Consider the following 22,109-nt stretch of genomic DNA (forward strand, 5'->3'; position numbering starts at 1 on the left):
TTTGGAAACAGAATGGGAGAATGGGGGTAAATGTGGGCATTGTTGGGCAAAGTTTGGGAGTGGAACCTTTGTGCACACTCAGATTCTTGGGACACTTTTGGTTGTTGCTGGAGAGATTACTAAATATGTACTAATATACCCTAGACATGCGAGTTTGCAACTCACTAGTTTATTTATCCCTTGTTCTATGAGCACAGATGGCTTGTTTTTTATTTCTGGTGTAGCACACTATAGAATACTCGGCACCACCATTTTATAAGTGGCTACATCACAAGCAGCAACATTTGCTTTCTGGTGTGAATGTAACACAGTTTGGCAATGATTTTAGATATTTGGCAGACATATTTCACACACACACACACACACACACACACACACACACACACACACACACACACTTTACTATATGTAGGTGTCATACATCAGCCACCCCAGAACTGCCGATTTTAAGAAGAGAAGGAAATAAGCAAGATTCTATGCCATGATCATTATGGCGGAAAGGAAGATGATATCAAGGTCTATTAAAATGCTTTGAGACTGACATGGGTTGTGATATCCTCCCAGAGGTTGGCTAAGAGGACATTATCAACCCTTCTCCACTCTCCAAGACACTGTCAGTTCCTTGTGCCTTCTCATGGAGCTCAATTTACTTCTGCTGAAGCGTGTGAGTAAATCCCCTCCATCTAGCACAAGACAATCCCTCTCTTTATTGCTTCTGCATGGGAAAGAAGCAGCAGCAGCAGCAGGCACAAAGCCTCTCCAGCCAGATTTGGGGGAGGGGGGAGCAGCAGCAGCGCTATTTTCCCTGCAGAAAGGCCGTTCCCCTCAACCCCCCCAAATAGTTGCCTGTTAAAGAAAAAGCTTAAGTGATTTTCTAATTAAATTTAGATTCCCCCAGCTCCTGAATTACATGGATATACCCAAGCAAATATTTTAAGAAGTTATGATTTCAAAGAAATTGGTTTCAAATAAAACATCACTTTGGGTTGGATCCAGACTTACTCCTACTTAGAGTAGGTCCATGGAAATCCATGGGGTTTAAGTTCAGTATGGCAGTCTGTGCATAAAATATGAAAGAGTATAACAATACCAAGTCACATTATGAATTATTTTTTTAGCCATAAGGTGGTGCTGTTGCCCTACTGTTGCAGCTATGAAAAATAAGACTGATTCTTTATGGCACAGAAAGAAAATTGAATTCCATGAGTACAGTACATTAAAGGGCTTGCTTCCTCACTTTAATTCTATCACAGTTCCTGAAATGTCTCCCTAAGGAGGCTCCCCTGTTTTATGTAGGCCACAGCAGTGTCTTTGGATTTCCCCACATAACTTCTAAATCAAGTCACAAAGGAGCCCAAAATGTGAATGTACAGTCCTCATCTGAAAACCTGCTGCTTTGTCAATTTGGAGTTGAATTCAGATTTATTCTTACTTCATATAGATTCACCAAAACCTGTGGGACTCCAGGGTTAACTCATAAGTATGACTAAATCTGGATCCAACCCATTATTTACACTGATTGCAGAGTTGAGATTCATGGCACAATGGCACATATATCACTCTTGCTTGTCATTTTCCCAACACGAAATTGACACTGTGGAGGAACCTATGGTTCATTAGGAAGTGGTTTCAAGATTGTACATTAGGTTGAAATTGCTTTATACTGTGATGCACCCCTATTTCCCTGAGCAGCGAAAAGGTCCAGGGGCAGCACTTACCTGGATTAGCTTCCTCCGGGAGGAGAGATCACTGAAGACATATGACTGTTTTTGTAATATTTTATTTATTTACAAATATATAAATTAAACATAGGTGGAGACAAACAATATAAGCACTCCTACAAACTGCAAATTCAGTGCTCCACATCAAACACCAGGCAGAGGTAACAACAAGGGGCTTTTGGCCTTCAGCTAATTCTCTGCCTCTCCTTTTGACTCCTGCATCTGTCTTCTTGAGGGTTAAAAATGTTTGAGACTAAGGGGGGATCTACACTACAGCTTTAAAGTACATTGAAGCGCTTTATAACAGTTTTGACAACTGTTGGGGCCAGGACACACTGCATATACAGGTTTCAAAATGTTTTCAAAGTGCTTTAAAGTGCTTTAAAAGCAGTAGTGTAGATCCCCCCCCCCTTATAGCCTCAAACATTTTTAACCCTCAAGAACCCCCGCACTCCAGGAGGTGGGGAGAAAGAAAGGGAAAAGATGTGTCACCACCTCTCCAGTTCCAGTGGCTTATCCCACTGAGAACACTCACGGTAGATCTCCAACTATTTTCTGTCTACCCCTTAGCTTTACTAAGGAGCCACCCACCCACCCACCTGGTATCATTAACATCAATTTGTCTAGAGCTGTGACCCAGCATTGTTTCAAAGCAAGCCCACACCACCAGATTAAGCATGGCATTATATACGGACAGTGCACATTTATAATTATGGGCTGTTGCATTTGCAGCACAAGTAAAATTGCAGGGGAACTCAGGGCTCATTAAGAAGTCATTCCAAGACAGCACTGGAGGAGGGGACAGAGGAAAAGCCGGAAGGGAACGTGCCCGAACGACCCCTTTATTTAAAAACCAAACAAAAAACATGCCAAACACCATGGCATTTGTTAGAGACACTTGAGACCAATACTTTAGGACAGAAACACATGAAAACCAATATTATTATTAACCCCTGCATGCCCAGAACAAATCTGGAACAGAATGGAATGGCCTGGAAGAGCCACTTCCAATTAACCAGATCAAACAAATTCACCAGCCACACATAACTACATAGGAAGCTTACAATACACCACAAAAGCTCCACAGAAACCATGTTTATTTATTTATTTATTACATTTCTATACCGCCCAATAGCTAGAGCTCTCTGGGCGGTTCACAAAAATTAAAAACATTCAAAGTATAAAACAACAGTATAAAAGCATAATATAAAATACAGTATAAAAGCTCAACCAGATAAAATCAGCAGCAATGCAAAGTTACAAATTTAAAACACCAAGTTAAAATTTATTTATAGACTGTTAAAATGCTGGGAGAATAAAAAGGTCTTTTATTTACCTGGCGTCTAAAATCATATAATGTAGGTGCCAAGTGAACCTCCTTAGGGAGCTCATTCCACAGCCGGGGTGCCACAGCAGAGAAGGCCCTCCTCCTGGTAGCCACCATGTTCGGATACTAGTTCCAGGTAATAGTCCATACACTGGAAAACGGCCCGGAATGACAATTTCAAAGTGTCAACCGAATTTATCACTCAGACAAAACTGCACCAGAGTGACAGAATAAGCTACAAACCTGCCATAAAATCATGTTCCACTACTGTTTCAGGCAACGCTCTGCTTTTTGTAAAATGGTCTGGAACAGAATTTTATTTATTTATTTATTTATTTAATTACATTTATATACCGCCCCACAGCCGAAGCTCTCTGGGCGGTTTACAACATTTAAAAATAGTAAACATTAAAAGTATACAATTTAAAAACACACACACACACACATAAAAAACAGTATAAAAACAACAGTATCCATTTAAAAACAACAATTGTGGGGTCCATTAAAAACAAACTTAACGTTGTTAAATGCTGTTAAAATGCTGTTAAAAATGCCTGGGAGAAGAGAAAAGTCTTGACCTGGCGCCGAAAAGATAACAATGTTGGCGCCAGGCGAGCCTCATCGGGGAGATCATTCCACAGTAGGGGGGCCACCACTGAAAAGGCCCTCTCCCTTGTTGCCATCCTCCGAGTTTCCCTTGGAGTAGGCACTCGGAGGAGGACCTTAGATGTTGAGCGCAGTGTACGGGTAGGTTCATGTCGGGAGAGGCGTTCCATCAGGTATTGTGGTCCCAAGCCATGTAGGGCTTTATAGGTTAAGACCAGCACCTTGAATTGGGCTCGGAAACATATAGGCAGCCAATGCAAGCGGGCCAGAATCGGTGTTACATGCTCAAACCTCCCTGAGAAGACTCCCAGTGAGACAAATAAACCAAACTCACCACACCAGTCACAGATGACTAGATGGGAGTGCTACAATGAGCCATAAACAAACACTGCCACGCAATAGTGGAATGAAAAGCCATCTTTGATATATATTACAATAACATAACAGAATCAAACCCACCTCAAAAATTACTGAGGTGCGTCTTTAACTTTTAGTCCTACCAGTGTAATTTATTTTCAGTGGTTGAAAAAAGCCAGAGTTAAAGCTATCTCATGTTTGCCCACGGTCCACAAATCCAGGAAACTGGGAGCTGTCTGGTGCCTTAACTGACATGCCTAGCGACCAGTGATGATGTTGCATGATGTAATTTTTTTAATTATTATTATTATTATTATTATTATTATTATTATTATTATTATTTTATTTCTTACCCGCCTCTCCGATTGGATCGAGGCGGGGAACAACAAGCATAAAATACTGATTAAAAACATGGTATACACTGTTTAAAAACATCCTAAAAGCATCCTAAAAACATACTAAAATAGCCTAAAATTCTCCTGGATAGGCCTGCTGGAAAAGATCAGTCTTGATAGCTTTCTTGAATGCTGATAGCTTACAACTTACTCTTTATGCATCCCCATTTCTCCTAGGTCTTTCAGGCCCAAATCCACATGAGGAGCATGAAGTGTCTGGGATCAGCAAAGATGCCCCATCTTGTCCTGGTCCTGCATTGCTTTATGAAACATCTGAGCCTTACTCTATGCTAGAGAAACCCTCCTGTGTTTTCAACCAGGCCTGTTAGTTAGTTTGCTGGCAAGATGGATTAAACAGTAAAAGGGAGACTTCTTCTAGAAGTAACGCTAGATGCTTCATAAAGGACAACATGGGGCATATTCACTGACCAAGGAAAAGTGTGGGTGCATGAAGTGAAATGAAATGGGTGTACATAGAGTGTGAATGCATGTTCAATGTACCATGAACATCAGAAGTTTTTACACATATCTCTAAATGCACCCAAACTGACATACATTACTAGGGGGGAAATTGTTTACCAGAGCCCTTGAGGGGAAGTACAGGTAGAACGAGTTTAGGAGGGTGCAAACAAAATTCTGTTAGGCTGTCTAGAAGCACTTCCTCTTCCAAACAGTAGCAATGGAACAAGTGACTCAGGAAGTCTTTATTTCCCTTGGAGATTTTTTAAGAGTAGATAAGAGCCACCTACTGGTAGTACTTGCAGTTTATGGAGAGAATTGACTACTGCACTTCCAGAAAAGAGGTTTGATATTTTATATAGCACATGCAATCCTGCACACTTGTAGAAAGGAAGAGCAAGCTGCTCAGAAATGCTATCTTGCAAAATGCTAAAAGAGTGAGCGAGCACAAACAGAGATAAGATAGAAGTGACACAAGTAATGTTTGCATTAAAAAATTTTTTTAGGTAAGTTATATCTAAAAATGTGCAACATCCCAAACTATTTGAGTTTTCTCTTTCCATTATATTCAGGGTATATTAAGTACAAGAATGTTGGGATGCGTACTGCAGTGCTGATTTTTCATATTCCTGGTAATCCCCCAGCTACTAAGGGTGCAATCCTATGCATGTTTAACACAGAGAAAAGATTACAACTCTCAGTATGCCCTAGCTAGCCATTCTGGCTGGGGCATGTTAGGAGTCCCCCCCCCCCCGCGTAATCATGCACACAATTGCGTCTTAAATAACCTAGTCATCCTGGGTCATTAGGTAATTTCAGAAAGGGAGTGTATTTTGCATAGCACTTAGTTATCACTAGGGATATAATTCCACAGAAATGTTAACAGATACCAACTTTTTAATGCAAATGAAGTTTTACTCCTGGTTCTCTGATTTTAGCAGACGGACAAACCATATGCTCATGTTTTACCATCAAAACCACAAAAATGTCTGGCAAACTTTCAAATGGTGTAATGCTGACTTTATCAGAAGCAAGCTGGGCTAAGCAAGAAATGCAGTGCAATGTTTCCCTAAACTTATCTTCTGATTGAAACGCAGATAAGTGTAGTAATAAAATGGGCACTTCAGTGTGCTTGATTTGCCATTCTCAGCAGTCTTGACTTGTCTTAATATTCGAGTTACATCCCAGTACTTTTACTCACAAAGGGTGTAGGCTGCTGCTGCATATTATTCCTGCACACTCATCACACGAAGTCTGCCAGCACGTCTCTTGAGCTGGCAGGAACAATGCTGGTAAAATGCTTTTGTTTCAGCTGAGCTCCTACTGCAGCCTCTCATATTGCCTGATTGTGACTAAATGCATTTACCTCTGGAATCTACTCTGGCTCAGCCGTAACTTCCTCGAAGCTTAAGTGCACTATTGGCTGTACCTTTAGGTAGCCAAGAAATCTACATGGTCCAATTTGCCATTACACCAATTAATGCTAAATTCAATCATGCCTACTGTTTGGTATGTAGTCACACTACTAAATATTTTAGAACTGAAGGTGTGTTCAAGTATGAATAAGGCATACTAGGTACACACAAATGCATGAAAAAGGTTGTAACAGCACTTACTTTTGGTGAGACATAGGGTGAAGCAAGATGTGCTGAATCTTCACAACTACTAGAGACCAGGTTATAGACAAATGATTTAGCTTCTTTCTGCCCCTCCAGCAGGGGTCGGCTATGTAGTACCCATGGAAACCAATGCACACCTTTCCTGGCACTCATCAAAATGCCCTTACAGTTGGGATGGCTGTGAAATAGGTTTCTGTTGGTGTTCAGAACTGTGGGTTCAAAGGAGTTGTTTAATGTATTGGAGCTCATACCCCACCTCTGCCTTGTACTCAGTCTTTTGGGCAGGTTACTTGTCCTTTGCCATATGCTCCCCATGGCAGCCATTTTGTGGTGGTGCCCAGGACAGTTTCTCAGCTTGTCAAATGTTCCCACGGTCCAACAAGGTTTCTACCCCTGCCCTACTGTGTCCTACAATGTTTTTCTAGAGCTAGTTCCTTGATGACATTTCTATTCATTACCTCTTACTGCTGGTGATTAAAAGTAAACAGAGGATGTAAAATGTGATAATATTCATTTGTGGAAGAACACTGTAAGGCAAAACCTATATTTTAGATTGTAAGCTCCTTAAGGACAGGGAACTGTAATTTTTTTGCTTATGGAATTCTATATCCACTGAGGGCACTGTATAATTTTCTTTCAGCAGCAGAACTGTACATTCTGTATTAAGTCTATATGGTCACTATATTTCCAGCAGTCCACTAGTCCAAAGCTTGTGAAAACTCAAGGAAAATCAGGATGGGAAAGGTTAGCTCAAAGCTTAGGCTGAGCATCATTTTAAAAGGGGGCACGACCACCAGCGAAAGCTGCATGAGCTGAATTAGAGAGCCCCTCGGGCCAGAGTAGATGCTGGGCTTCCTTATTCCTAATATAGTGCATGCATGTAGCCACCTTAAAATTGTAATGAGCCCTACTCAGTTGTGCAATCTTACAGAGTATCTACAATGGTAACAGCAAGGGAATATTGGATTACAGGAGAAATGAAATGAAGAGAACCGGGAGGAGGCAGCAAAGTAAAACTTGGAGAAGGGGTTAGAAATGAGGAGTGCATGTATCCAAGAGTTGCAGAGGTGAGGAAGGCTTGAGATTTTGATATGAAATAATCCACCAGTTATTTATCCTGCCAGCCTCTTAATTTGTTTAGTGACTGCAGTTCTTGCATCTTGAAGGCAGAAAATCCAGCCAGGCATGGCTTTTATAAGAGTATTCTGAGGTTGATCTCCATGCGTGTGGAACCATTCCAGGTACTGCACCTCTCCCACTTTTTACTTCCAAGCTTTCTGAAGAGAGACCAGAGTAGATACAGTATTCAAAATTAAATTTGCATCATACAAATAAGCCTAGATTTATTATCCAATGCATTATTTTTTACCATTGATGTAGGTTTTCAGGGGGAAATTGAATTGGAAAATTTTCCAATTCAAATTAGGTTAATTTGCATAGAACTATTTGCATAGGACAATTTTTAGTTTGCATCAGAAACTGTACTGATGCCGAAGAGCAGGGGTGAGCAACTTCTGGCCCTCCAGATATTTCGGCCTACAATTCCAATTGTCCCTCACCATTGACTTTTCTGGCTTGATCTGATGGGAACCATAATCCAAAATATCTGGAGGGCCACAACTGGCCTGCCCTAGAAAGATCTACTTTAGTTTTACTTGTAACATAGCTAAAAAAAAGTGTCCCATAATTTTTTTGTCCCAACATACCGTATTTGTCCCGACAGGAATATTAGTTTCTGGAATGGGGTAGGTCTGTGGAGCTCACAGAAGAGAGCTCCGCTGACCTGTCCTGATCTGGAAACTAGCATATCCTGGGTTATTTTTAGAAGCGCAAAAGCCCTGTTGTGCAAGTGGTCACTCCTCCGAGCATAATGGAAGCAGTGGAGGTAAAGTGGCCTTGTTCAATACTGTCCCTTGTTTGTAGCAATTGGCCCTCCCAAATTAGTTTTATGGGCACAAATAGGCTAGGTGATTAATGAAAATATTGAGTATGTACAGGAATCAGTCTAAAGAATCTGCGTATTTCTGCTGCAAAAGGACAAAGTCATCTCTTCTTTAATCAGTACCCATCTTTCAATATAACAACACCCATCTTTCCCAGTTATGACAGTGTATCAAAGCATGTTGCTACAGTTTAGCACGTAACCAGTATTCTGTGCAGAATGTATCACAGCAAACGGTCAAAGGATTTGATTGTGGGCTGGGTGCATGAGAGATGTATCTGCAGTTTCTCTGTGGTGACTCAGCAACAGCCTAGATGTGCTGCAGCAGGTGTCACCAAGCCTACTGCCAGCAACCTCACTGTAGCTGCCATTTAAAAGAAGTTTACATGGCATGGCTATTTTTATACAATATTTTCCTGTGCAACTGAGTGAAGCGGAGTTCACTGTAATCCAACTGCTTTTTTGGCAAATGTTCCTATAATGGATAGCATTTCCATGAACAAAACCCTCTATGGACTGCAAGAAAGAATGCCCTATGATTACCACTGACAAGTTGATTAGCCTTTATATAAACTGTTAGACTGTCAAATGTCTGAAATTCAAGTATACCACAAAAGGTCACAGAAAGACATAACACAGGAATGAAAAAAAGCATTATTTATTTTTCAAGTACAACTCCAAGTTGTATTGGTAAGAAAAGCACAAGGAATCTTGTTTCATCCACAAGTATTGGCTATGCACATTTCAGTTCAACTTAAAAATGCATTCAGGTTTACAAATGTACAAACAGCACATAAAATGTAGTTTGAACAGAATGCTCTTATGTTCAGCCATTTTTGCTCCTAAATATTTTACATTCGTAGTGTCTTTTAACAAAGACAGTCTTATTTTTTAAAAAAATACTCTGCATTTTTTTTAGCACAAGGTGCTCTTTAAAATTATGTTTGGGAGCATAATACTGGAAAAAAAAATTAAAGACCAAGCATGGTAGTTAAAAATCACTGCATTTTGGAACTTTACTAGGTTTAAAAAAACATAAAGGGCAGATGGTAAAAAAACAACAATCCCAAGAGTGTGGTCATAGATGAATAGTTTTTGACCACATCTAAACTTTCCCAAGTTGATCAGCAATTTCACACTACCATAATCGCAAGACAAGAGTTCAGAGGTGCAAGTGATGAATGGATGACTGGATTTTAACGGTGGTGTTGGAGGGAGCAAAGGGGAGGAATGGCAGCAAATGGCTTGCGAATTATGTTCCAGGCATGTTACAGAATTTCCCATGATCAGATCTGGACAACAGTCGCTTCGTTTTGCTTAATCTCAATTTTCAGGTGAGTAATGCACATTAGGCCAAGGATCTGAGCTTCTTCTTCCAATTGCAGGGCTCCAAATTAGCCATGGGTTATATGTTTGTCCCACATCTTCAGAATTGCTAGGCGTAGGGTCAGTTGCAGGTGATGGTGGTGCTGCGCTTTCACTCCCGAGATCAATAACTGGCAATGTGTTAGCTGGAGTGTTGAAGGGAAGGGAGTTGTTCAAATTACTTGACCAAATGGAACTGCTAAATGGAGTGGTGGTGGTAGACCACAGGCCGCTTGGGTTGCCCAGGATAGACTGCAATAAAAAAAACCACAAGTACAAGAATTGTAAAACACAAGTCATCATAACTACCAAGGGGGAAACATATATTGGCTTGTTTAGTTCTCAACTAAAGATGTCAACATGTACTGAAATTAAATGTTCAAAGTGAAATTAAGGTGCAAGACTCATCCTTTTACTGTTATATTTGCTTACGTTTGAGCTTCATGTGAGACAATTAGTTACATAAAAGTGACCACATTAATCATTTGTAAGTTACCTCAATACTGCAAGAATACCACACAAAAGAATCTGATCTTGCCAAATGTTGGGCATTCAAGTTATTGTTGATGCTTATATCATAAGAAAAGTTGGGTGTATGGTTAGGTAAAGCACACAAACTGTGCCAAGTTTATTTCACATAGACATGCTGTGATAAATACCATTTTACAAAACAGAAATATAGGAATATTCTATTTAAAAGGCTGCTGCAAACCTGAGGTACACTCAGGTATATGTACAGAAATACTGTGATGGTTGGAACTGATCATGGAGATGGTGGTCAACCTGTAGCGGATGAGACTGTATTCCCCTTAAAGGTTAGATTCACAGCTTGGTGTACTCTTGGATCTTCCACCAGCGAATTAGCAGCCAGGAGTTTTAAACCTTATTTGGAAATTTTGAAGAAATCAATTGCCCTTGATAAAGAGAAGATTCTTTAAACATGTCAGGAACTATAAACACTGGTGTAGCTGTCTTTTGTTTTGATGTGCTTTTAGATCTAGCATTGATACTGCATTGCCAAGTGTCACCTGCAGCTTGGAGCGCATTTTCCTACCTACAAAGCAAGAATTTGCCCATGGCTACCCATAATTACCCATAATTTACTAACCGGGTAGATTATTGCAATACAGTATATTTAAATCTCTTTGGAAACTTCAACTGGTTTGGAATATAATCGCCATCTTGAGCGGGGGGCATTCACTATCTCCCAGTTTGTTTCTGGGTGCAATTCATAGTGGTAGTTTTGATCTTTAAAACCTTATATGGTCTGCAACCACGGTACCTGAAGGGCCACCTACCCTTCGCTGTGGTTAGGCTGGTGGCCAGGTCCATCTTTAGTCAGCTGGTAGAGTCCATGTCTGACAGTACTATGGTCCACTGACAATGGTGATACCTTCCGGGGCCTCTACTCTGGGTGGATATAGTCCAAATGCAACAATCCAGAAATTCCATTGTTCTGAACCATGCCAACTGCCATGTTTTTGTGGGGCTGGCCATTTTTTTCAATGCAGGAACTAGGTCTGCTGGTGGCTATTAGAGAGAGAACCCTTATCATTTAGGCACTAGTCAAAATATATCCAGTTTATTTGGGGTGCTGGTGGAGAAATAGATTTGTTCTATTTGTGAGGTGTTTTTTAAAAAAATTAAGTTTGGCCTTTGATTGGTTTATTAGCTGTTATATTATTTAGTTGCTGCCTATATTGTATAATGGTGCACTCTTTGATTTCCTGGTGTTTTATGATGCAGATATTACATGTTGTCAACCCACCTTGAATGTCATTTATGGTAACATGCAGAAAACAATTAAAATGCTTTTTAACAAATAGGTTTAATTAAAACTCATACAACTAAATAGATAAAAAATAATTAATTGGATTGCACACTGAACAAAAATCAACCTATAAAAATAAATACAGAGCCTCAACACTGGGAAAGATCAATTGAGCATTAGTTATTTACATATACATTTTCCAATCATCATGGGCAGACAATGTGAAGGGAGATCTTTTTTTTGCCGGACTCACTGACAGAATATCAAACAGTAAAGAAGGCCTGTGTGAATGCACAGGACTGCAGTTGAGTTTTATTTGCTGGCATACATGACACTTTGGAGCTTGTTGGTTGTGGGCAAAGTCTTTACTGGCCTTCTAACAATTTGACATAAGACAGAGAGCAATGAGTTAATTACAGTGAGCCAATGCAGTAACTGAAAGGTAAACATTGACTGTGTGTGAAGATCCTGTAAAACCCAGTGGGTTAAGTGGGTTTTACAGATTTCCCAGGTCCACGTTTAATTCACAACTTATCTGGGAACTTGGTGAATGGCCTTGAGCAAGTCACAATTCAGCAGCTATCAGAAATGGAATGATCACCTCCCAGAATTGTCAAATGAACACACAAGTATCTGTACGTTCCGCATTCAGAATTGTTAAGTCATCATCCCAGAAGCTTAAACGTGGTGCTGTCAGAATAATAATTTACAAAGGGAAATTTTAATGTATCTGGGTAATAGATTTTTTTTAAGAGACTCCTCATCTAACCACAGATCTCTACTCTTCAACTGAAGTAACATTTAGAAGCAGTCAAAACCGTATAAATCTCTGCATTTCTTCACATACTAATAAGAATAGGAACACAGCGATAGTAAGAGAATCATATACTTACTGAAGTTGTGTGAGTTGGGGATCCTGAACTTGTTGGCCAGGAGGGCATCAAATCTGTAGCTGAAGAATCCCAGATGGATGAAGGAACATTACTAAACTCACTCCAGTTTCTCTGAGCATCCTGACCATAGACAGATGGTGAGAGGCCAAGTTTGCTGAAAACCTCTAAGTGGAGGGAAAGGGGGATAAGACACACATCCATATTACATTCTGTCTTGATAAAGTTCATACATAATATCTTGATTTTCCATAGATTAAATTAATACTTTTATACTAACATATGCAAAGGGAACTGGAAGACTTCACATGTAAAACAGATTTTATCAGATATTAGTTTTGCAGACACTGTATATAGTCCTTGGGAGAGGAGACTATTTGCAACAACTAAATTAGAAGGAGCCACACAGATCAATCTAACTTAATCATAGAATCATAGAATAGCAGAGTTGGAAGGGGCCTACAAGGCCATCGAGTCCAACCCCCTGTTCAATGCAGGAATCCACCCTAAAGCATCCCTGACAGATGGTTGTCCAGCTGCCTCTTGAATACCTCTAGTGTGGGACAGCCCACAACCTCCCTAGGTAGCTGATTCCATTGTCGCACTGCTCTAACAGTCAGGAAGTTTTTCCTGATGTCCAGCCGGAATCTGGCTTCCTTTAACTTGAGCCCGTTATTCCGTGTCCTGCACTCTGGGAGGATCGAGAAGAGATCCTGGCCCTCCTCTGTGTGACAACCTTTTAAGTATTTGAAGAGTGCTATCATGTCTCCCCTCAATCTTCTCTTCTCCAGGCTAAACATGCCCAGTTCTTTAAGTCTCTCTTCATAGGGCTTTGTTTCTAGACCTCTGATCATCCTGGTTGCCCTCTTCTGAACACGCTCCAGCTTGTCTGCGTCCTTCTTGAATTGTGGAGCCCAGAACTGGACGCAATACTCTAGATGAATCATCCAGTGTTTGCTCTGATGTTTATGCAAAGGACCACAATTACCAGATGATTCGTGAAGTCACCCTGTTTTATTTTTTGCTTTGAATACCCACATCTGAAGAACAAGTCCTCAATTTTAAAGCTTGCTTCCAACATTGTAAACATTAGCTGCCCCAATAAAGCTTACTTGCCTTATGCTGTTTGAGGCAGACTTCAAGTTATAATAGCTGGAACTGACACTGAACTTTGACAGCTGCTACAGAAATGTGAACAGATCAGATCACTTTTTTAAAGACACATGAAGTAGCCATTTTTTTTTAAAAAAAACCTCAGCTAGAAATATTTGCTGAAAGATGTTATTTTTCACAGCAATTTGAATGGAAGCATACACTTTTAAAGATAAACTGTTCTCCATTCAGCATGTTCCTGGTTTGTTTGTTTTTGTTATTGCTGCCCCTTCTTACAGCATTGCTGAATGCAGGCTGGCTTTCCTCATCATGGCAAGTGATCCATTGGTCTCCAGAAAGGATGATGAATGGAGCCCCACCCTCCTCTCCTGCTCAGAGAATTAGGGAGAGCAGAGAGATAACACCCTCCATTGCAATGATCTTTGAAGAGTTCCAGTGCTCACTTCCAAGTGGGAGAGGTAGCAGGATCTTGCTGTTTGCACAATGAGCTTTTTCTCCCCTTGACCATCTCCACGTTTAGAGTTGTAAAGAGGGTCAGGAAATGTCACCACAGTTGCATTAGGGTTCTGACACACTCTAATTCTTAGTGCAAATGCAGGGACTCTGCCCACCTCTGAACTTGAGAATGATGAGTACAGGATTGTCTCTGGCCTGACCTAGAGATACAGTATGAGGCCCACGCTTATATACATCTACTTAAAAGTAAGTTCCACTATGTTCAATGGGTCTTGTTCCCAGGTAAGTATAGTTACTTGAGAGGAGGTCCCACTGAACACAGTATAACTTACTTCCAAGTAAACTTGAATAAGATTACACTGAAAGGTAGAGGAAAGATTCTGGCCAATAGGGATTTTGATTTGGTTGCCAAGGCCAGTCAAAAACTGTAGATCCTGCCTAGAGGCAATGGGCCAGTTTGCATGATCACAACAAGGTATGGTGATTTGTTGTGAGCCACAGCACATGAGACTGTGTGCTGGGCACAATTTGCATTATCACCACCTGGCTGCAGCTTATCGTTCCACCTGAACCCAGGAAGCATGGCTTGTTGGAGAGTTAAACAACCCATGAGTAGTTGGAAGGTTATTTGAGGGTTGTTTAACCCTCCAACAAGCCATGTTGCCCAGCTTTGGACAGCACGATAACCTGTGTCCTGACGGTGATTATGCAAATTGCACCTGGCATGGGCCGCAACTCACAACAAGTCACTGTGGGTTGTTTTGATTGTACAAAATGGGTCAAGGACTAACTACAACATAGAAAGCAGATCAAAAGTGGCAAGTTAAAAAAAAGTATCCTGAAACTGGGAATTGAGAGATATTTTTGTTTTCCCCAAAGCTGAAGTTCAAGAACCGGCAACTTTTCAATGTAAATAGTTTGAACACTGTTCATCCTTATGGCTGCAATTTCAATTATTTCTACTCTATACTTATGCTGACATTTTAAATGGAAATACAGTTTTGAAGGCAAAGTATGCATTACTAAAATGGACATTGCCACAACCTTTGGCAGAATGTTCTAGTCAGCTCTAAATCCACTCTATTGAACATGTGTTACATTGCTTCAGGGCAAACAGCCTGACAGATTTGGCAGCTTTTACCCTAGCTTTCCAAGTCTTGCTTTTAGCTCCTAATCAAGAGGGAAAGGACTATTTACCCATGGATAAAAAGGTTCTTGTCTATTCCATAACATAGTCAAAGTTGATGCTAAAGAGGCTCATATTGAGCATGCAAACAATGTAGCCAATTCCCTCTAGTATTACAACACATTCATGGCACCCCCTGCTATAAAAAGGAGTTGTTTGTTGCTAAGAGAGAGCATTCCTTCCTTCCTCCTCCTCCTCCTCAATCGGTCCACACGATTATCTCAACTGGGCAAGAGGCCAGCAAGCTGTGTAACAATCTATTTTTTTTTTGGCCGCTAAGCCAATCTGCCCCACCCCCAGCCTTTTGCTTCCAAACTTCTCCCTTATGGATGCCAGAGGTCCATGTAATTCTGTTTCTTCTCATTTGCTGAAGTTTGCCAAACCTGAGAAAGAATGCTGCTGGCTGAGGCTCCCATATTTGGTTTCTCCTGATAAAGCTCATTAGTACAGTGGCTAAAGTAATGTGCTTGGTTGTGGGACTCTGAGTTCATATCCCCACTCAGCCATGTAGTTCACTGGGTGGCCTTAGGCAAGTCATTAGCTCAGTTCACACATCACAGTAAGCCATATTTCTTTAAATATCTGGCTTACTAGAAGCAAGCTAGTGTGCTGGATCACACAGCTTGCTCACTCCTGCTTGGCTCCTCCTGCTGAACAAGATATCTGGTGATATCTGGGATATCTGGGTTGCCTCTTTCTTGATAAGCCAGAGTTGTAAGCCAAGAACAAATCCTAGCTTATTACTCTGGCTTGTTGGGGAAGAGACAACCCAGAGTTCCTGGTTCAGACATCATGCCAACCAAGGCACGGATGGAAAGTCCTCGATTTATTTATCTGCTCCTGCTGGCAGGAGAAGCAAGCAGGAGCAATTGAGCCTTGTGTATTAGCATGCTCATGGTAAGCCAATTTTTAAAAGAAATGTGACCACCAGCTCTCAACTATATGAAAATAATCTATATGGAAAAAAATTATAAAGAAATTTGAATCCATCCATCATCTGCCTTTTAACATGCCAGATGAAATTAATTTTAAAAAATACACTTATCATTAAAGCTGCAGTATAACTGCCTGAGGTATCGAAGAAAATGGCCTGGTTCACATGTAACAAGACACCATCATGGGTTATTTCCCCGTGGGGGTACTTGTTGTGGGGTCGACCGTCATTTTCAATATGTGAACCCGGTAAGTTTGGGTTGTTGAGGTGGTTGACAAACCACCCGCATCCAACAATCCACCCTTGCCAGGTGCGAGGACACGATGGAGGCTTGAATTGGCAACCAACCCACTGTAGCTAATAAGCCACGGTGGGCTGTAGTGATGGTGCAAACCAGGACAATATGTGATTATTAATTTAACAAAAATGTTCACTTATTGCTAGAAAGGGCATATTTAATATTTGCATTTATTCTCTGTTTCAGAGACACAGCAATGCCCAAAACAGCCTTAAACAAGTGTGTGCCCTAATTTCAATTACAGTGCTTTAATTGGGTTCTCATCATTCAGCTAAACCTTTGTTGATTAATCTAGAGATTAAAACTTGCTGTTCCAGTGAAACTATATTGTAACCTGCCCTAAGTGTTTCAATATGTTGGAAAAGAAATCTAAATGCAAAACTCCAGAACTCCAAGATAGAATATTTAATGAGCTTGTTCAATCTATTTTTAAAATATTTTGTTGTTGTTCCTGTCTCTTTCCTGGCAAAGTTGTAAGAACCTATAGTTATATGCAATAAAACTGACCATAACTGTTCTGACAGGAAACATTTACTACTGCCCAGTATAGCCAATAAAGAAAAGTGGCATATAGTTCAGTTACTTTTAATACTACTCACCTCCAGTTAAATTAAAAGAATTTCCAAATGCTGAGAATGAGTTGATGGGTGTGAAATCTGGGCTGCTAGGATTGCTTATAGGACTCCACAAACCAGAACTAAGTGAAGCAGAAAAGAACAGAATTTTTTATTTTATTTTTTGGTTTTTTATTAGAAAGGTCGCTTCATTGTGAGGAACATCAGAACACAACCATGGTCCAAACATTATTATTACCACAAGTAATAATTCTAATACACTGTTAACTTTGACTAAAATAAATAGGTACATGTCAGTGGGACTTGTACCTGAGAAACTATAGGCAGGCTTACAATTCACCCTTAGTTAACTGAATTAAGTCATTTTTCTCTTGCCCATGGAACTGGGCAAGATAGTCCCCATCATTCAGTGTCATGCAAGAAGAAGAAATATTGGAATTTTGCCCTATTGTTTTAATGCAGGGGAGGGTAACTTGTAGGCCCAAACATCTGGAGGCCACAACTCCCTTCAGCCTTCCCCATTGGCTAGGCTGGCTAGGGCTGATAGGAGTTGCCGGCTAAAACATCTGGAGGCCACAAGTTGCCCAGCCCCAGCTCTAATGTCAAGTTACAAACATGCAATACTATGCTTCACAGCTTATCTTCCAAATTTAGAATTTTAAGAAAGGTTTTTATATTAAAATGTATGATGAATATGGAGCTTTATAGGCATATTCTCCAAATCAGGGTGTGAGACAGAAAACTGTTGCTCGCATATCCTTCATTTGTTTAGCCGTCTGTTTTAAAAAGATTGATCCAAGTTACCTGTCAGAGCCATCACTATCAGCAGCAATGTGTGAAACGTTCATACAGCCAGAAGATTCAGTTTTGACTGGTGAAGACTTTGCGAGGCCGCTACCACCTGGCAAAAATTAGTTTAAATGAGCAAAACAAGACAGCACCTCAATTACACATTAGTACAGCAATTGCTTTTCCAGCCTCGTGGGTTACCTGGACTCTTGTCATAACCAGCAGCTACAGCAGCAAAAGTAGGATTTCCATTCCTGCCAGGGAGAGAGGCTGTTTTTGCCACCTTATGTTTGGCACCACTGAGCAATTTGCTTTTTGGTTCACTAAAACGGAAAAAAAAAAGGGAAACAGAGGTGATGCTCTTTAGAGCTTATCTATACTGGAATTTGTCACTGACAATTTTACATACCCACATCTGGTCATTTCAAGGCAGTGATCAAATGCCACCTGTTAACTTATTTGAAATACTGCTGTGTCTGAGGGGACTAACAAGCACAGTCCCAAGTCGCCTCTCTTCACCCCCCCCCCTTTCCCACAGCTCTCTTAATATAAGGCTAGTACTGTTCAGTGGCCAGAAAGCAGATTCAGACACTGCCTCTGTCCTGTGAGCTGCCACAAGAAGGGAGTTCTGGAGCTGCTTTTTTAAAAAAATCTTTAATAGGAAATATCCATGTTTTTAATTGAACAGTTCGAGCCCAAATCAGCCTATGACATGTGTTTGCAGGGCACTAGGATTGCTTCCCTTGTAGAAGCAGGGGAAAGTTTGGACAGGATAGTCTTTAAAATATTTCTAGACCATTCTTCAGACAGTCAGATTCCAGGGCAGTGTACAACGGACATAAATAAAAGTACTCATTCCAAATATACAAGTACAACAACAAAAATAGCAGCATTCGTAACAAATGAACAATGTAAGAGCGATGAAACTTTAACAATAAAGCAAAATAAGACACATAATTAATTTAAAATGTCTGGGAAAATTATAATGTTTCAGCCTGGTGCTGAAATGATGCCAATGTTGGCATCATACATCTTTGGGGATGACATTTCAAAGTCAGGGCACCCCTACAGAAAAGGCCCCCCTCTCTTCTGTAATCACATAACATGCTTTCTCTTGGAAGGGCACTTGGAGGAGTACTTCAAGGGAAGATCTTAAAATACAAGCAGGTTGATATAAGAAAATGCATTCCTTCAGTATTTGGGTCCCAGGCCATTTAGGGCTTTAAGGCTACTTGGGTTCAGAAGTAAATTGGCAGCCAATGCAGTTCTTTCAGAAATGGTATATGAACCCATTTGGCCGTACCAGTTAAAATTCTGGCAGCCCAGTTCTGCACTAATTGAATTTTGACGGAGGGAAGTCTCCCTTCTATTGGCCCAAGATGGTCAGCACTCATACTGGACTGTTCTCCAAGTACACACTCTCTTCTGAGTTTAGCATCTATCAGTATATCAAACTGGCTCATCCTCATCCTATTTCTGTTTATTTCTCATATCTACCGTTAAATTAACAACTTCCAACTTTTGTCAATTTAAGAATCTCACCAGATTTAAGAATCTCACCAGATCTTTGAGTTTATATCTCAACATGCTATAGAAATTCTAAAGAAAACTATTCCTTGGGGCTCATCCTGATAGACTGCTTCATATATTTCAGAGAGGAAAAAAGGGTGAAATTGATGTGTGTAGTTTTTTTAAAAAAAGGAACCGAAAATGTAAAGCCACAAAAAATAGGAATTTTATAATAGTAGAACTTTCTGGCTTCCAGATTTTTACCATGGTTATGCAGTACCCATTTGAACTTACTTGCAGGTGTTCACAATACTGCTGTAACTGTTCCGTGGCAGAAATGCCAATGATGCAGGGGGTGGAGATGGAGAGGCAGGAGTTGGTGAGGTCTGTCGTTGCTTCAAAAAAGCATCTGCACTGAGGGTTTGCAGGGACAGCTTATAAAGATTGTCAGTAGCTAGGAACCAGAACAAGATAGATTTTAGCAACCAATTTCACTTTTCTGGAAAACCACCCTGTGGGAACCTCCCAGAGGGTAGATCATAGAATTTTGTATTGTAACACACTTCAATACAATGCAGTTTCAGAGAGTACAAGCTTCAATTCAGTGTTCACTAAGCTAGGTCTTCTGCATCAGCAAAAAGTAGTATCCTATACAAGGCAAGCCAGATAGGGCTGTGCAGTCCTGTAACCCTAGACTTCATAAATCATTTCAAGCTCTCACCCAACTACCCTGTTCTTTCTGCCAGGACAGATGTGTTACAGTGCTGAAGTTGCGGGGAGAAGGTGAGGAGAGAGAAGGACTGCTTCCAGGTACCTTAGGCTATTTTATTCGAGATCCTGGTGAAGAGATCATACAAGATAAGGCCCCTTACGGAGTGCTTCTTACCATTATAGGAGCTTTTATTGGCACTGCCACAGCAACATCTATAGCTGAGCTTTCGTACTGTGCTCAAGTGTCTTTTTAGACATGACTTTCTCACACCCAGCCACCTTGTCCCTGGGATTGTGCTCAAAAACAACAACAAAATTCTCTGCCACTAAACATTCAACTTTCATTCTCTGCCACTAAACATGAACCTTTTATTCACTACCCTTAAGCTTATCACCCTAATGTTAAATCGATGCACTGAGAACTTACAGTTGCCCACTTTGTGAACTGGTACTGAATCCCATTCTGGTGGTGGAGAATCTTTTTCTCCTTCTGAGCTGCTGGTATTTCCTAGCTCTTGACCAGAGCCACTGGAGAAAAACTTTGCTAGTGATGACGGCCTACTATCCATCAGTTTTGTGTGTATACCTATACAGAAAGAAATAACACGTAAGCCTATAGTTCATAAGGCAGGACCTTGAGGAACAGCTAAGAAAAGTTACGTTTCAGAAGTATTATCTTGATCAAAATCCGGACGGTCAAAGCATACCTTTTGTTTTCTGAATGTTTCTTGGTTTGAACCCATTTGTAAATGTATGCTGGGAAGACAGTTTGGAGGGAAAACTTTTGTGCTGCTTAATTTCCAGTGATGAAGGACATGGCATCTCAAAAGAACTAAAATAAAAATATGAGCACAGATCGTAAGAGTTAGTCTTTGTAATAGTAAAAAAAGATCTTGCTCATATAAAGTTCATGGCAAATAAACACCTCTCTTGATCTGACTCCTTTAGCCTTAATCAAATGTCAGAACAAGCAAATGGAGAAGTATCTCTTGAATCTATTTATCGATTATCTTACCTACCAAATTCTCCATAATTACAAACTCTCCCCTCTCTGTTTGTACAACCTATCATTCTTAATGTGCCCATGCATCGCCATTTCCTTTTCCTGAGCTTTAGTAACATAGAAGAAACAAGCATTGCAGCCCATAGAGCATTCCTCTGAGCTCCTGCTGATAGGTGCTTTTATTTATTTATTTATTTATTTATTTATTTATTTATTTATTTATTTATTTAATCAATTTATATACTGCTTACCTAAAATCATCATCATCATCATCTCAAAGCAGTTTACAAGATCAGACATTAAAATACAACATCATAATAAACAGAATGATCAGTAAAACATTTAACACCAAAACCTCAAAATGTAATTATTAACAAACTGGGTGGCACAAACAGGGTATGATTTCTCCCTCTATCTAGTTAGGAAAGTGATGCAGTCTACATGGTACTATGACTGTTTTGTGCTTACCTGGATTTCACATCTGCTGAGATTTCTTTCTTTATAACTGATAGTTTTTTGATTTTGTGCTTTACTTGCACTTCATTTTCCTGTTTCTCTGGCAATGGCTGTTTTCCCTTTTGTTTTTCTGGCTCCTGCAAGCAGCAAACCACACCCCGAGAAAAATATTAAGTAAATAATTGCACTTCAAACGTAGAATTTTTTAAAAAAGAAACTACACTAATAATAATAATAATAATATGAATCCATAGATGAACCTCCCACCTTCCAATCTTTCTCACAAAAAAGGCCTTAATATTCATTGATTATGTCACCTAGAATCAATCTGACAGGTTGCTTAGTTTCTATTTTTTCTTTTTAATGGAATGTTTGGTCTGTAATTTAATGAAGTAATTCTACATTGATCAAGATACCCTTTCATACCACCTGCAGGTGCACTTAGAGGGTACTATTTTGTGCTGGTCCTGGTCATTTCTGGAGGGCACGTCCCAGAAAGTGGGGTTGACAGACAAGTGTTCAACCCCCTTGTTGTTGGCTTATGGGGTCCTCATAGTTTCATCTACATGAAACCTCTGGATGAGGCTGACTGGAGTTTTGGGGTATGATTGGAAATATAACCAAGTA

The 22,109-nt window shown here is 40.2% G+C and overlaps 1 protein-coding gene across 1 annotated transcript in view; it reads right to left on the reverse strand.

Annotated features, from left to right (window-relative positions):
• Positions 1 to 9,068: 9,068 nt before the first annotated feature.
• TMEM131 (transmembrane protein 131) overlaps positions 9,069 to 22,109 on the reverse strand; it is a 98,152-nt gene continuing 85,111 nt past the window's right edge. Inside the window, exons 33-41 of the mRNA XM_063126291.1 lie at positions 21,495 to 21,619; positions 20,731 to 20,855; positions 20,451 to 20,609; positions 19,607 to 19,766; positions 18,005 to 18,126; positions 17,819 to 17,915; positions 17,039 to 17,136; positions 12,456 to 12,619; positions 9,069 to 10,043 (exon numbers count right to left, since the gene is read on the reverse strand). Of these exons, the coding sequence (XP_062982361.1) occupies positions 9,750 to 10,043; positions 12,456 to 12,619; positions 17,039 to 17,136; positions 17,819 to 17,915; positions 18,005 to 18,126; positions 19,607 to 19,766; positions 20,451 to 20,609; positions 20,731 to 20,855; positions 21,495 to 21,619 (1,344 nt within the window). The 3' untranslated portion in view covers positions 9,069 to 9,749. The remainder of the gene's footprint in view (positions 10,044 to 12,455; positions 12,620 to 17,038; positions 17,137 to 17,818; positions 17,916 to 18,004; positions 18,127 to 19,606; positions 19,767 to 20,450; positions 20,610 to 20,730; positions 20,856 to 21,494; positions 21,620 to 22,109) is intronic.

This window comes from Elgaria multicarinata, chromosome 5 (genome assembly GCF_023053635.1).
Source record: "Elgaria multicarinata webbii isolate HBS135686 ecotype San Diego chromosome 5, rElgMul1.1.pri, whole genome shotgun sequence".
NCBI lineage: Eukaryota > Metazoa > Chordata > Lepidosauria > Squamata > Anguidae > Elgaria > Elgaria multicarinata.